A 17,170-nucleotide genomic window follows, 5' to 3' on the forward strand; every position below is an offset into this window, starting at 1 on the left:
AGCTATTTTCATCTACTGATATTTACATACCATAAACTATCATTTAACAGTTTGTTAATTCACAGATTACTTTTGAAACTGTTTCAAATTTTTTCAAAATTAGATCACATTTTATTGTGCTTTTTGAAAGTGATAAAAATAATAAGATGAATGATTTATTAATAATGAGTGACTAGATCACTGCTGAAATTGTTTGAGTTACAAAATGAATTTACTAGACATTTAAAACTTTTTTTGTGACATGTATTTTTCTACAGTAGCTGTAGTTATAATGTTGCACTTGTTATGCATTTCATTTCTGTGAAACCATTGTACTCAGACAACGATAGTAGGATTTTTGTGTTGTAGAACATTGTATTTACTTACAGAAATTTTGCTCGTTCATTATTTTAGTTGTTCTTTGACATTGTCTTAAGAATGAGATTTTTTGATGCAGTGGAAACTATTTCACTTGGCAAGTTAGGTTGCAGCTGTGTTATCTATGTCCCCATGATGTATATAAACATGAATATTACAGGTGTTTTCTGTGCAGTCTCTGAAAAGGAAGTACCTGCTATTTCGAAAATGCTAAAGAAATGTGGGTGTGAAACGTTTTAACCCTTTCTTAATTGAAAGCAGTCAAGGAGTCACTTTTATTTTTCACATTTCTTTTGGCATAACTTTTAAGACCACTCTGAGTTACTAATAAAGTCAATTCCATGCTAAGCAAACTTGTTTTCAAAGTAAGGCAGATTGACTTTTATATAGTCACGCTTTCACTATCACTGTATTCCTTCTTTGATAAAAACTATTCTGTAAAAACTTTAAAGTTTTGTAAACTCTTAAAAACTCAGCATATAAATCATTGCCACTCCTTTTGACGTGTGTCCTGGTTTGCATCGTAAGCAACTATTTCTCATCCAGTTTTTGCATCAGTAACCCAGGAAATTACGCTTTCGTTTCTGATTTGCCTTTCCTATTACAGGTTAACAAAAATCTCTCATTTACTTCAGTATCAGCCTCCTCACAACAGTCGAAGTCAAAACAATCAAACATGCTGGACGCTCATCAGATTCTGCGTCAATTTGGTTTCACTCAGACTGGTGAGCCCTTCTTGCTTTGACTGTTCTTTCAATGTTCAGATTCTGTTTTTTAATGGATATTGTTTATTTCACTTCAGAAATCTGGCTCATAGCATTGTAATGGTCAGTTTTCACACCTGATGAATTATATTCCAGCGTTTTTTCTTTCTAAATTATTTCAAAAGCAAATTTGAATTTGGTAATTTTATTTTATTTATTTTTAATTTTTTTTTAATTTGGTCATTTTAATAGTAGACACTCCCAACCTCTATTCTGTTGAGCAGATAATAATTTAAAGGTAGCAAAACGTGTGAGTTTTAAACATGTATATAGTATGAAATCTGATTCAATTTCCCTTGGGTAAAGGAACGATAGTTTATGGATAATCACATTTTGTAATTCATTTCAAGGAAAGCCTAGATAAAATGCATTTTTGCAGAAACAGAATACATCCTGCCAGTACTATCATGTTTCTTCAAAATGAGAAAATTAAGAAAATATGCAAAGAAGCTAGTTATTAAAATGTATATCAATCACAGAGTTGAAATGAACTATACAACTGCAAATTTTTAGGCTAATGTTTTAAATTAATTTGAATAAGGTTTTCAGAGGATATTGAAGAAAAAGCATCTAGGTGAGAAATGTGTATTTTTGGTATTGAAAGATGACTATTTCTATTCATTAGCTTTAGGTTTTTTATGGTATTTTTTCTGCTATTGAAGTCTTTTAGAAAGATGAGACAGCTGAGAATAACAAAACAGTTGTCTTTGACAGAGAGTTATAAGAAGAAGAAGAAACTTGAGCTTGAAAAGATCAACATACTTTATTTAGAAATTTAGGAACAATATTACTTTTCTACTTTGAAGGTATTTGGAGTTTACATGTGCAAGTTATTTTAATATTGCTACATTTTAATATCGCTGAGTTACGTATCACAGTGGGAAAATACTTGGTTCAGGAACTCTTACGTTCAGTCTGGCTGTGCCTTTTATTATCTTTATTACCTGCAAATGTTAGAATCTTCATTTTAAAACTAGAAATGATGTTTGCATTATATATTGTTGAAGTTCAAATCACGAAGCACATATGGAAGCACTCTATAAGCATAAGATACTATATGAGTGTAACATACTTATATCGTAAACAGGATGAGTGTGTACATTAGCTTTGAAAATACTTTGAGTTCTAATTTTAAATCACTATAATAATTAACAATTATCCCAAACCTTAGAAATTTTAAATTTCTAGTGTTTCAGATACCGCTAGAAGTTAGAGCAACAGCTTTGTTCTTGTGTACAGTGAGCGGGGCCCACCATGGCTGCTCCTGTAGACACATTCTCTGCACCCTAACTCGATACTTGGTTTGCCTTCAGACCGCGTCATTTTAATGACTAGGAGGGAGGGAACCTGTCTCCACCACTTGATCCCTATCTTTCTGCTGAGGTCTAAAATTCTTCCAGGAACAAATCTTTCCTTCCACACTTCAGGATTAAGGGGATAGAATATGAATGTCTGACTGAGTTAGCAGACTGATTACAGTTCATTCAAGTAGTGTCTTAAGTTTATCAACCAACAAGGTGTAGATAATAGATATAAAATTCTTTTTCTGTAAACGGAAAGAGCAGAGAGGATAGGTAGGAAGGCCTTTGAAATGGAAGAGCGATTACCACTGTGACAGATAAAGACTAAAGATAAAGAATAAAAGGAAAGTCCAATATGATAAAGGCAAGCCTTGCAAACTTCACAATTATACGTAGGATTGGCTCCATTTACCTTCAGCTTTCCGTGGCCATATAGGCCTTGAGTGGGCCTTTTAAATCATGTATGTCCCTTGGTGTGTGCACTATCGCAGGAGCATTACCATTAAGCCATGTAATACATGGTAAGAATGCTTTGCTTGATTTTTAGCTATTGATATGCCTGACCTCATTTTAAGGCATAGCCTTCCTATAAAATTTATTGAGATATTGCTGTACAGAAAAGTTATAAAAGCAGACTATGTAGTCCTTTGCAAAATGGCCAAATCCATCTTATTCATTAAGAAGCCAATCTTCGTGGAAAAAAATCCTGCCCTAGGAAACAGGTGAACTAGTTTCTACACCTGACTTCACTTCTGAATGACTACAGAATCTTTAGTAATTTCTTCAGGCCTCAGTTTTCTCATCCCTGCAGGTAAATGAGGGCTCTGGATTTGGTGAGTTTCTGTCTTAAAAATTCTTTGAGGCTACTCAATATTCAAACCAGTTTTAAAAGGGGATAAATAGTTAAGTGTTCTTGACTGTACAAATAATCTATTAGAAACTGAAATGAAGGACTATGGGAACAATGTAGATAGGATGTTTAAAAATAAAAGTCTTACTGAAAAGCTATCAGCTTTTGGCTTTGTACAGTATAAAGAAAGACTATTTACACAGAACTAGTCAATATGGGCCCACTGGCCTTCATGCAAGAGGCTTAAGAGGAGGGGTTGATTTGATATATATTATATATAAGTGAGTTTATATGCTGGAAGACAAGACCCAGAGTGCGTTTATGGTCTGCTGTGACTTCCATTGACCTTATTCAAGGTGAGTTCTGGGTAATGGAGGCTGCTAGAAAAGTAAGACTTTCTTTCTTCCTTGGTTTGTATTCTTCAGAGTTTCTAGAATACTATCTTTATTCATTCTAAAATCATTTTAAGTGGCTCCTTTGTTTAAGTCCCTTTCTTAAGGATATGGACTAAATATGGCAGTCTCTGCCCTCAAGGAACTTACAGTCTGGTTGGGAAGACAAATGAGCACGCAACAAATTATGTCAGAGTGTGATAAATTCTAAAATCACAGTATAAACGAAGTGTCACTGAAATATAGAGGGATGAAGCAGCTGCGCGATTTCTCGTACTTTACATGTCCACGCAGAACTCTTGCCCCCAAACCGTTCCTCCACTTCCACTTCCCCTGCCCCACACCAGGTCTTCCCACCCAGCACTCCGGCACATGTACCCAGTCATTTAGGTTGAACCAGAAGCCATTCGGGATCCCTCTTCTCCCTCTACTTCCCTGCTTTTACTCCTGTCCCTTAGCTTATTCTCCCCGCAGCAGACAATGTGATTCTCTGAAAAATAAATTAGATCCTGTTACTTCTCTGCTTAAAACTCTTAAATGGGTTTCTGTGGCGGTCAGAATGAGTTCCAGAGTCCTTATAATACCTTCCAAGGACTCACCTGTGTCTTTGTCATCGGCCTCATCAGCAGATGGGGCTGCAGGAGGGCACGCTGAGCCGAGAGGCAGGCAACTGAAACAAACAACTGGAAGCGAGCTTGACTTAGCTAGGCAGTGGTTTGAATCTTAGGTTAGCTGGAGGAAATGGTGAGATGGATGTGTTTAGGAAGAACTGAGTTGCAAAGTAGATTGGGGTCAAACTGTGCCCTACTGAGGAATTCACATTTTATTCTCCAGATAACATAGAGCTATCCAGAGGTATGAGGATGAAAGAGAAATGATAAAATTTGTTTCTAAAAAATACAGCTCGGGCTTCCCTGGTGGCGCAGTGGTTGAGAGCCCGCCTGCCGATGCAGGGGACGCGGGTTCGTGCCCCGGTCTGGGAAGATCCCACATGCCGCGGAGCGGCTGGGCCCGTGAGCCATGGCCGCTGAGCCTGCGCGTCCGGAGCCTGTGCTCCGCAACGGGAGAGGCCACAACAGTGAGAGGCCCGCGTACCGCAAAGAAATAAATAAATAAAATAAAATAAAATAAAAAATACAGCTCGTGTCTTAGTGAGGGATGGGTTAGAGAGGAAAAGAGCTGGATACAACTCTTATGAGATACTTATTTTAGGAACTGTTCATTAGGCTTTTGCTCTAGGTTCTTAATGAACAAAATAATAAATCAGCTAATTTTATTAAAATTAAAACCATAAATCTTTTCTGAGTAATTTGTATAAGAAAGAAAGTTATAAAATTATATTTGTCAATTATACCTTTATAAAGCTCGGAAAAAAGGACATTTTAATTTTAACATTTTAGGTTAAATTGTAGGTTATAGTTCATAAATGTCTCACCATATGGTGAACATGTTGTACTGCATCTCAAAACTGTTTCCAAACTTCCTTAGTATAATGAAGAAAATCTATAAAACAACAACAATAACTTCTATTTGTATCAAAATTTATTTATATACATCTTCATTTGATCCTCAACAAAACCCTCTGAAAAGTAGGGTAAACATTAAAATCATAGAGTGTAAACTCTTTTGAGAGCTGCTAGGACCTTAAATCTTTGACTGTCAATCCCTTTACCGTGAAACTGAGAAGCAGAAGGGCTGACGTGTCAGAGTTCACATAGCTAGTGACATTGGTATCTAGAGCAAGATCTCATCGCGCCTAGCTCAGTACTTCTCACCCTCACCATCCCACGCTGCCTCTGCCTTTGGCTGGAGGGGGGCACTAGCTCAGAAGTGAAGTGGACCCTCAGTGAGGCTATGCCTAGAGCCACTCCTTCATTCCTGGCCCGTTGTCCTCCCACTCTGCCCAGAGGTCCCTCTGGCCACGGGCATGTGCTTTTCTTACTAGCATTGGAGGTGTGTGATATATTGCAAAGTAATAACCTGTACAGTACTATTTGGAATAGGTGTAGTTGTTAAAACTGAGGTGTCACGAAGGTATTTTCTAAGAATTAATGAAGTTATCTTTTTATCTGACCTTTAAATATAATTCTGTGTTCACCAGTTATTAGATTTCTTAAAGCCTAGTTCCAGTGAAATTGTGGTGTTTAGTTGCCAGTCAAATCAAGAGATTCTCTGCAGAGAAATTTTGTTCTGAGATAGTTGGTCTGAATCCCAGATCCCATTCAACTATCTTGAGAATCCTTATTATATCAATAGTAGTAAATTTTAACATGTGGATTATTCAGTAATAAAATCAATCACAGTTATGAGGGTGGAAGTTAGAGGAAGTACTTATCATCTTTGCATGACTATATTTGAAGGACAGCATCGTTCATTTTTGTGTACTTAGTATATCTTTTCACAGCATTGCACTAAATTTAATTCTTATTAATAGGTAAGTAGAGGCATGCAAAATAAAATGATTCATTTTTATTAATATGACTATTAATGTAATCTCTATATCCTCTTTTAAAATTTTTTTATTTATTTATTTTTGGCTGCATTGGGTCTTTGTTGCTGCGCACAGGCTTTCTCTAGTTACGGCGAGCAGGGGCTACTCTTCCTTGTGGTGCACAGGCTTCTCTTTGAGGTGGCTTCTGTTGTGGCGGAGCTCGGGCTCTAGGCGCGTGGGCTCAGTAGTTGTGGCACGTGGGCTCAGTAGTTGTGGCGCGTGGGCTCTAGAGTGCAGGCTCAGTAGTTGTGGCGCACAGACTTAGTTGCTCCACGGCATGTGGGATCTTCCTGGACAAAACCGTGTCCCCTGCATTGGCAGGCGGATTCTTAACCACTGCGCCACCAGGGAAGTCCTATATCCTCTTTTTAAATTGTAGACTTGGAGTTTGATGGGCTAGCAGAGTGTGACTTGGTTTTTAAAAGTGATCAATAGCTTCCGTCTTCTCCATATTTTGTTTGCACTCTCCATTAGATCATGTAAACATATACTAATGTTTTTTCCGTATCCTAAGCAGTCAAGATATTTGACTTAAACAAAATCATAAAATAATTCAGATGACGTCAGAATTGGTTGAGAGGTCTGTCAAGTTAGCTTTTGTGCTTCTACATGTTGGATAATATTTGAAAAACTGTATCTTTCCGTTTCTTTTGCGTGTCTTTGCAAGTATACACTTATTCCCTTGACCAGTTCTTAAAATTAGGAGCTATTTTTCCAGTCAAATTTTCGTTTTACTGTTTTCACAATGTCAGTATTTCTTAAGGTTTCAACTTTTTATAGAGAAGTGCAAAACTTTTTAAGTAATGTAACTGAAATCTATTATTTATGTGTCATAATTTCACCAGAGATTCTGTGATATCCTTATATAAACCCATTGTAGAAGGTAGATTACATGTAAGCTGGAAATATGATGGTTCTTGTATTTCAAAGGGAGAAAAAGAAAACATTTAGGCAAAAATTAGGTTAGAATAACTCAAACACAGGTGATGGTAAAAGGGGGTTTCCGTTTTAAGGAAGGCAAAATGAGTTCAAAGACTTCCTCATACTATAAGAATTGGCAGAGTTTTCTGTTAGTATTACTTAATGAACTTTAAACTATTAATTGAAAAAGAATGTTTCACTGAATTCTGATTTCAAACCCCCAGAATTACGAGACTTCAGTTCAGGTGTGGGATGAAAGGAATTAATTCACTACCAAAGATAATCTACAGAATTAACTGATTATCTGTAGACAGATGTCCTTAAATGTGCTTAATGATGCTAACCAACCACTCTTCTGAATTCGGCACTTGTGTGTTTTGGTGAAAAAAGTACTAAACCTGGGGTCAGAAGGCCAGAAGCGTTGGGACTGAGCTCTAATTCTGCCACTTCCCAGCTGTTATCTTGGGTAGTTTCTCTCTGCCAGTACAGTGTCTCTACTTTCTACTTCAGATGAATTTTCTGCTTCATAGAATTGTGAGGATGAGATACTTTGAAATCCATAAGTACTGTGAGAATAATCAACATGAAATTTTGGGGAGATTCTTTTTATATTATTTTTTTTTAAGTTTGAAATCATGCAGTTAGCATTGTGGCCATAGGAATGGAGGAAATCTTATTTTAAGGCATGATTTAATAAATGTTTGAAGTGATGATGACAGAAAAAAGAACATGTCAGAGAGGCAAACATGGATTCTCAAAAGAGAATTTTGAGAAGCATGCCAGAAAAGACATTAAGATGAAGTAATTAGAAGACAGGTTTTCAAACAAATATCTCAAATATAAATAATCCACCAGAACCCACTTAACTTTTGAAACTTTGGCTTTCCACATAAGTACTAGCCGACACAAAACCCCTGGAGGTGGGAATGTTTTAATATTTAGATTTTTCTGGACACTGAGAAAAAGACCTTGATCACATGGCTTTTTTTCTTTAACACATCACTATTTTATATTGCCTTCCACAAAGAAGAGAGTTTATTTGTTAGATATTTTTTGTTATCAGTCTCTAAAATTGTTGTTTGATTGGTACATTAAAGATATAAGGTGCTATTTTAGTAACCAATATCAGGATTTTACTAAGTAATTCTCCAGTGATCTGAGTTAACCTACTTGTTGAAGGTTGAAACTTATCCTTACTTGTAATAAAAGTGCCTATATTTCCTGAATAATAAATGTCACTTGAATTAGTGAAGTGTTTCTAACCATGTCGATAACTTAAAGTATATTCTACATATTTATCGTTTCCTAATTTAAACATCATTTTTATCAACTCTAGTTAATGTTAATATACTTAATGAATGGTCTTCATGCACAAGGGTATGTACTTGGTCCCCATTGAGATAAGAAATTTCTTATCATGGTCCTCATTGAGATAGGAAATTTCTCCTAACACCCTCTGAGGGGAGAATATAAATGCAAGCATTTCTCCTCATATGAATCTGATGATTTGAATAAACTTAAATTTGTGCACTGTTTCCTAGCCATTTATTTTGTAAGAAGCTATTTTATAGAATATTTATATGGTGTATATGGTTCTAACCTTACAATTTTAAACCTTTTCCCTCTATCTGTTAACAGTAAAAAACTTAAAGTTTTTCTTCTTTTTCAGTCACATTTCTCTGTGTGTGTGTGTCTGTGTGTGTTTGTGTGTGTGTGTGTTTTGTTTAAGAACCTACTAAATTTAGTTGTCAAATTATACTGTGACATTTGCCCAGTGTATGAATTTTTAAAGTAAAATAATTAACAGTGAAAAATAACAAGAAAGCAACTGAAAACCATAAACTATGAGAAATTAAAATGTCTTACTGAGTTAATGAATATGGAAAATACATAATTTCTTTCTAACATAGCCAGAGTACATGCCAGATCACTGGATTTATATTTTACAGGTATTCTGATGTTTACCTTTTCCAAAGCTTTCCAAGTGATGTAATAACAACTTCTTAATTTGTCTTTTTTATATTTTAAAGATTTATAGAAGTTATTTGCATATGACATCTTTTTTAAAAGATCAAATATGAAATTTCTGAGAGTTTAGGCAAAGTTAAACAGAGCTATTGTAGTATATGTGGCTCTGAAATGTGAAATCTAATCTCAGAAAGGATTTTCAGCCTCAAACTTGTGTAGCAAGCTAACCACTTTTTGTCATGTATGTGACAGAAATGTGATCATTGCCATGAGTGAGGTTGAGTTTCCTGAAAGGAGTTTCTGTATTTTACTCTTGATGTTAGCATTACTGTTTTTCAGGTGGAAGCTATGGACTCCTTCTCCTTTCCTTTTTCTAACTAGTCAGTCTCAGAGCCCTCTCATTCCTTTATTCTAAGTCTTTCTTAGTTCACCAATCATCCATTTGATCTTTATGGTTTCTTTCTTGTCCTGTTTGTTCCTTTTTCCTAGTATCAAAGTTCTGTGGATGTCATTATATCTTCCTAGATCTCTAAGTTCTCTTCTCTGAATTGATATTTCCTCTGTGTTCAGTTTTTTTCATCTGTTAATGTATCCTGTGTTTTTCTTTTTTGCCAATGATTTTTCCTTTATATCTGATGATCCTTGGTATCTGGTTTTCTTTAAATGAATGACTGGATACAAGTATGGTGTCCCTCCCTCTTCTGTTGTGTAAATAACTCTATAATCTAACTGTTTTGTCACCTGAGCAGAAAGTCTATTGAGAACTTTGTATATATGACTAAAACATATTAACTGGCAGGCTTATATTTAGGGTAGTAAACAGGTAAGATACATGAGCCCCCCGTCAGACTAATTGCCAGAAAGAGAATAAGCAGGACAGCAGTATCCACTCTAGAAGTCTTCACTCTGTCCAGATGGTTTGTTCAATATTATTTTTAGAGACAATGCCATTGACTTTTTTTTTTTTTGCTTGTGGTTAATGCTCAGCAGCATCCATTTTGTGTGGGATCTGCAGCCTATTTGGCCCAAGTGTTTTACATATGAACCTTCCATTATTTCTCCTGGATTATGTTTTGTTTTGCTCCCCACCAAATATGCTGATTCTGTGTTCACAGCTCCTCTGAGTTTCATTGTCAGATTCTGTATCTACAGCAGCCCACCATAATGTTTTCAGACGTTTCTAATCACTTTTCATCTTCTGTAAATTTGTTGAAATTTCTAATCTGTTCTTTCAGGCTCACCAGTGACCTATACACATTGCTGATTCCAGTGGTCAATTCTTTGTCCTTATCTTGCTTGACCTATCAGCAGCATTTGACACATTCGATGGCTTCTTAATACATTGGTTTCTGGGCCACCACATTCTTGGTTTTTTCTCTTATCTCATTAGCTACTGCTCTTCAGTCTCCTTTGCTGATTCTTCCTCTTTTCTTCCATGTCTTTTTAGACTGTTCCACTGCAATCTGATCCTCTTTGATTCCCTATACTTCACTTCCTTGATGAACTCATGACTTTAAGTAAAGCCCACACACCAGTGATTCTCAAATGTCTATCTTCAGCCCAGACCTCTTTCCTGAATTCTAGACCAGCACAGTCCAACATGGGAACCTTCAGCCTCATGTGGCAGTTGAATACTTGAAATGTGTCTTGTGTGACTGAGGAACTAAATTTTTAATTTTTCTTCATTTTAATTTAAATTTAAATAGCCACATGTGGCCAGTAGCTATCATATTGGACAGTACAGATCTACAAAATCTACTTCGATGTAAATCTTCATTATCTGACACCAGACAAATCAGTTGTTAACAGTATAAAGAATGGATTTCCCGGGCTTCCCTGGTGGCGCAGTGGTTGAGAGTCCGCCTGCCGATGCAGGGGACGCGAGTTCGTGCCCCGGTCCGGGAAGATCCCACATGCCGTGGAGCGGCTGGGCCCATGAGCCATGGCCGCTGAGCCTGCGCGTCCGGAGCCTGTGCTCCGCAACGGGAGAGGCAATAACAGTGAGAGGCCCGCAAAAACAAACAAACAAACAAAGAATGGATTACCCATTTTTTAAATTAAATACAAATAATGCTTTTTATATTAAAACTTTCCTGAAAGTATTACCCTGAAGAGTTCATGATATTTCGTCATCACGATTGTGCGTTGATAACTTTAATAGAGACTCCAGAAGTTTCTTATTTTTCCTATTTAAATTAATACCACATATTCTGGTAGCACGTAGCCAAGAGGTCAGAGACACCTGAATTTAGATTCAGATTCTGTTTCTTATGCTGTGACCTGGAGCAAGTGATTTCATCTTAGTGACTTGTCATTTGAAAATAGAAGATAGGAAAGTGTTTACTGCAAGTGAAAGTTTTTAAATACCAAGCTATGTTTGACTTACAGTGCAGTAAGAGTTATAGATAGTATCTTTATGACTATATCCAGAACTGTTTTAATCATTGAACCTTTTGATTTTAAATTTACTTAACTTCCCACTAAATTTTAGAAAGAGAAATCACTATGCTCTTTGAATTAAATTTAGTGTATGTCTTAACGTTAAAATCCATATCCTTTCAGTACATATTTTTTCAAAATACAACTTCTAGGCATACTGATTAAAACACTTCCAAGACAAAAGTAGTTTTCATTATATAATCCTGAAGTAGGAGACTTTGAAGGTTTCAGCCTCCTTATCATAACATAATTTATATCATGGTGAAAATAGTGAATGTTTTATAATTTACTGCTGTGCCTCCAGGGAAAATTGCTAGTATCAGTAACCAATCCACTCAAAGTGAGGATTAGAGGAAGAATTACAACAACTTTATATTGACTGCAGCAGGCAAGGTGAGAGGACAGGTTATAAAATGGCAAAATTATTTTTGACCAGGCATAACTTTATTGTTTATTTTTTATAGTTTGAGAAAGACTGTGTTTAACATTGTTTAATATCAACCATAAGACACATTTTACTATTTTATAATTTCAAACTGAAATGACAGTTTTTCCATTTTTAAGGCAGTTAGGCATACATTTTTAAGGCAGTTAGATGTTGTGGAATGTATTCCCAAATATGTACTTCTATGGTTTTCTGTAACTTTTTCTGATAATAAACTTAATGCCTGGTCTTAAAGAAAAAGTATTCCATAATTTTCAAGCCTTTCTTCAATTGCTAGAGCTTATGAATATTTTTAGTTTTTCAGTATTATAGTGAATACATTGTATATCAAAATGTTGACCACATCTATGATAATGAAAAATATTTTAATTCATGTTTAAAGTAGAATAAATTTTATTCCATATTAATCACATATACTCATTCCTTCCCTGTATATATCTACACATTAGCACTTTCACAGATTTCATGTCACAATCCCTTTCAGTCTTTATGTTCTATTATTTTTTGAAAAGTTATGAGTTTAAAAATCAGTAATTATTTTTTATTTACTAATCTTGCTTAGGGTAGGCACTGCTTAGAACCAAGGAAGCAGCTCCTTATGTTTCCCCTCCCCTGGTCATGGGGAAAAAAATGAAATACTATATCATAAAAATAATTTTTATTTCCTTTGTAAATTTCTATGTCCCAAATTAACTTTTTTTGTGAATTAAGTCTATGATAAGAAATACTTTAGTTTTTAAACATTTTGGTTTGTGTCTACTGAAGGCCCTGGAAATTCAGAGTAGGAGGGCTATCTAAATTAAATTTTCATTTATTCTTACTCAGTTAGATTATACTTTTCTAAGGCTGTACTCAGAATAGCCCTAAGGTTTCATGTAGAGTAGCTAACTACATACTTTTTGCATTTTGTGGTTTAGTCAGTTTGGTCTAGATAGTGAAGAGACTATGATATCATAGAATTTACTGGTAATGTTTTCTGGAAATGAGTATCCATCACTTATTGAAATGCCAACTAACAGTGGAAATTAGGTTGAGGAACCAGACCTTCTGGTAATGATAGAGATGTCTAGATAATGCTGATTTGTATTTTCCAGAATTTTAAACATGTATTTTCAGGAAATGTTTTCCTTAGTGAAAAGTGAATGAAAATGTAAAGAATAACTCCATGTTTTTCTGCAAATCTTGAGAGCAAAGTTGATGACAAATATGGAGACTAAGAAATGACTAAGTGGAATGACTGGTCATTTTTTTAAAAATAATTTAAGTGGTTTTTGCAGTGTAAATGTTTGATAAGTAAAAAGTAGAACATTATTTTAATGTTCTAATTTCAGTCAGTTTACTTTTTTCCTCAACTTTCTCCTCTGAAAAAATATTCAACTATAATTTCATAAGGAGTAAAACTGAGAATGATTTTTGACTCGTGTCCATCTTTTTCTTTTTTATCAAACCAGAAATACTGTATTTTAGTAGAAGCACCCTACAAAAAAGGTGTTAGTTTAAAAAATAAAAATACTTCTTATACTTGATCAAAAATTAATTCATACAGGTTATCAACCAATGTTTATGGCGAGCTTACTGTGCACTAGGGACTGTGCTAAGCCCTGGGGAAATGGAAGCTGAAAGACTGCCCTCAAAGTCCTCCCAGTCTAGTTGGGGAATCCAGCAGGCAAAGAAATAGGTATAATATGTTGGGGATGAGTTCAACAGGAGATAAGCACAAAACACTACAAGAGCACAGAGAAAGGAATCAGTTCGATTAAATGTATTAATTCTGTGTTGTCTTTACAATATAGAACAATATTGTGCATTTAAGACTCCTCTAAATGGCAGTTTAGAACGAGGAATCTGGATTTTGTTGCTGGCCTTTTAGGAGACTAATATGTCTCAAGTCATGTGAGAGCCTTAATTACTATGTTACATCTTTCAAATGTGCCTCCCAGTGGTATTCTGGGAATAAGTGAGTTAATACATAAAAAGCACTCCAGTTTCTTTTATATTAATGTGTGTGTGAGTGACACTGTGTGTGTGTGTGTGTGTTGTGTGTTGTGCATTGTGTATACCTGCCCTTCTTTTGAAAGGAATCCAGTCTTTCACATCTCACAGCTATTAAATTTGTCTGAGCAAAGTAGGCAGTGAGCAGGTTTTTTATTTTGGCCAATTCAGAATCAACAAAGTTTGAGGTTTTTTGGGGAGAGGGTAGTCTCATTTTCCTCTCTTTCTTCTTTTTTCTTTTATTTTTGTAGTAATATTATGAGGCTTGATACTTAATGTCTCCTCAGTCTTTTCAATCTGTATATTTTCAAGCGAAGATTTAATAAACAGTTGAAAGCAAAACACTTTAAAAACTAATGTTAAAGGCAGTGTAAAGGCACAGTATAGCAGTTAGGCAAATTAATGTACTTAATATTCAGTGAACTTTAACAGGGAAAAAGTTGATATAGCATAATCATATTTTTTAAATGACTTCTCATTGCTTTGAGTTGTGGAAAATGTCTTCTAAATTGTCATGCTTATGTTCAGAATTTAAATTTATTGTCTCTGTCTAGAATTTAAATTGGATCTTTTATGGATGGACCCGGGAAAATGAATTCTCACTTTCTTATATTCTCAATACTGTACCACTGTAGTAGATGAAAATAGTTTTCCCTTATTCAATCCTTTCTCATGTTAACTTTCTTCTTTTGTTTTTAATTCTAAAGGATGTTTAATTCCTGCATATATAGATTCTGGGAATGCAAGATTCATTCATACATTCAGTAAGTACCCAGTGAGTACTTACTTTGTCCCAGGCACTGTTAAAAGTGTTATGTGAATGTATCAGTGAACAGAACAGATAATAATCCATGTCCTTGTTTAAGCTTACTTCCAGTGGAGAGAGACAGACAATAAGCAAATAAATACAGAATAAATAACAAAACAAGGAAAGGGGATAGGGTGAACTGGGGAATGGGGTTAGGTTGCTGTTTTTAATGGGTGGTAAAGGAAAGCTTCACAAAGAAGGCGACCCTTGAGCAAAATTTTGAAGAAAGAAAGCCATGTTGTCAGGAAGAATAGCATACCCAACCAAGATCCCAAGTCAGAAATTTGCTTAGTGTGCATTTTGCGCAGCAAAAAGGCTAATATGTCTGGTGTGGAGGAATAAGGGGGAGAGTAGAAGTCAGAGGGGTAGCGAGAGGCCAGATGATACAGAACCTTATATAAATGACTGCAAAGCACCGCCCTGTCCCCAACACTGGCATTATTCACTAGAGATGTATTTTTAAAAGGGGGAGGTGGATGGGATTGTACAGTTTAATACTTGGTATAAATAAAAATATAAACAAAGTGTACAGGAGAGCAGATACGACGTAATGACGAATCATTCCTTGTAGAGAAAGCAATATTTACAGTTATTGTTGCAAGATGAGAAGACTGTCAATTATAAAAAGTATTAAGGCATCCCAGCTAGGAAGGCCAGTTAAAATATAATTTTAATAATTGAGTTGGGAGAACAGGACTGAAGTAAGAAACTAGAGACGTTAAGTTATTAAGGTATTGGAAATTTGGAATGTGAACAGTAAGAGATAGAGAAGTAGAATTTGAGGATAACTAAGGATTCTAATTTCGGTGAAGGAGTGGATGGCAATCCATTAACAAAAATAGGGGAATATAGGAATATTGGGAAAATGATAATGAATTGTATACAGTGTTTTGGATATATTGAGTTTGGGATGCCTGGCAGACATCTAGAGCAAGACATCAGATAACTTGCACATCTATTTGAACCTTATTTATTAAATGCCCTACTATGAGTCAAGCCCTGTGCTAGGAACTAGACTACATACTTTGAAATACAGGCTCGGAGCATAAGTATAGATTAAGGAGTCAGTGGCATATGGGTAGTCTTTGAATCCACAGGAGTAAGGGAGATAAGCTGGAAGAGGCTATTGAAGAGACAGAACCATTAGGATGACGATGAGGTTGATATCTTGGATATTTGCTACCTAAAAAAGGCAGTAAAGGAAACAATTGAAAATACAGGCAAATACAGAAAGCTTCTGTTGGTGCTAAATGTCTTTTTTTGTTGTTAATTCGTCACTGCAGTAACAAATCTGAATAAAAAAGAAATACCTGAATTATATGAGTATACCCTTCATCTTTTTGTAGCTGTACTTGTGATTTGCAAAGTACTATGACATTGTTCAAATAATATCAGTGTTAAAGACTTAGGCTTAATTATATTTTAAGGATTGAACACACAGAATTGAAGTAATTTTGTCCTTGTCTATATCATAAATATGTGTCACAATTTTGTTAGAAACATACCTGTCTTCAGATTGAATATCTAGAGCATGTCACAAAAGATGTGATTTGAACAGACTTCAGTCTCTTGTTAGAATGATAGGAAATTGATCAAACACTAAAAATTGTATGCAGTTCTTGGTAGTTTTTAAATAGAAATAAGTACTCTAGGATTTTGACCAGTTATTGGTTAGCACAATTAAATTATTTGGATATCAGTTTATGAGCCGGTTAAAGAAATGCTAACTTTATATATTCATTGGATCAGTGAATTTATTTCTTCGACTAATATTTGGAAATAAATAGCACAGATCATTAGAGACTAGCATAGCCAGGAAATCTTCCCAGAAGGTATGAGATGTAACTGAAGCATAGAAAGACTGAATTGTATTCACTGTTGGTGGTGGGGCTGAAATCAGGAGTCACATCGTCTCATTGATGTATTGTCCACCATGTAGCTACTCACTTCTCCCTCCTTGCTTTATACTTTTTCATAAGCACTAATTTACTAGTCTCAAAATTTAGGGACCCCTTACCCCACTTCCTAGTGTCTTACATACTCATTCATGTTTACATACTCCCGATCACTACCTGATTCCATGACTAACACAGAAAAGCCTACTAATTTGTGGTTTGAATATTCACTGCTATACCTCTGTGGTCTGTAGAGACCCCCAGACATTGTAGACTCAAGGCCCTTAGCCTTTGATGTTTCTGAGTTTGGAGAAGTTTTTTCATATAATATATGAAAAGTACAGTTTTCAAAGAATATTCTCTTTCTGAAATCTTTGAAATATGTAGAGGACTTTCCATAGCATCCAGAAAAATCCAATATGAAATAAATATTAACATTTTACCAGGTTAAATGATACACCATTTTAAGATTCACATTTATTAAAAATTCACTTTAAATGAATATTTAGAAAAATATGTAGAATATGGGATGACTATACCTGTGGAG

General features: G+C 35.2%; 1 protein-coding gene across 1 annotated transcript in view; it reads left to right on the top strand.

Moving 5' to 3' along the window:
• The window catches only part of AHI1 (Abelson helper integration site 1), a 195,445-nt gene that overhangs the window by 89,522 nt on the left and 88,753 nt on the right, over nucleotides 1-17,170 (top strand). The window contains exons 20-21 of the mRNA XM_007452996.1: nucleotides 965-1,082; nucleotides 14,628-14,684. Of these exons, the coding sequence (XP_007453058.1) occupies nucleotides 965-1,082; nucleotides 14,628-14,684 (175 nt within the window). The remainder of the gene's footprint in view (nucleotides 1-964; nucleotides 1,083-14,627; nucleotides 14,685-17,170) is intronic.

Source organism: Lipotes vexillifer, unplaced genomic scaffold (assembly GCF_000442215.2).
Source record: "Lipotes vexillifer unplaced genomic scaffold, Lipotes_vexillifer_v1.1 scaffold155, whole genome shotgun sequence".
Taxonomy (NCBI): domain Eukaryota; kingdom Metazoa; phylum Chordata; class Mammalia; order Artiodactyla; family Lipotidae; genus Lipotes; species Lipotes vexillifer.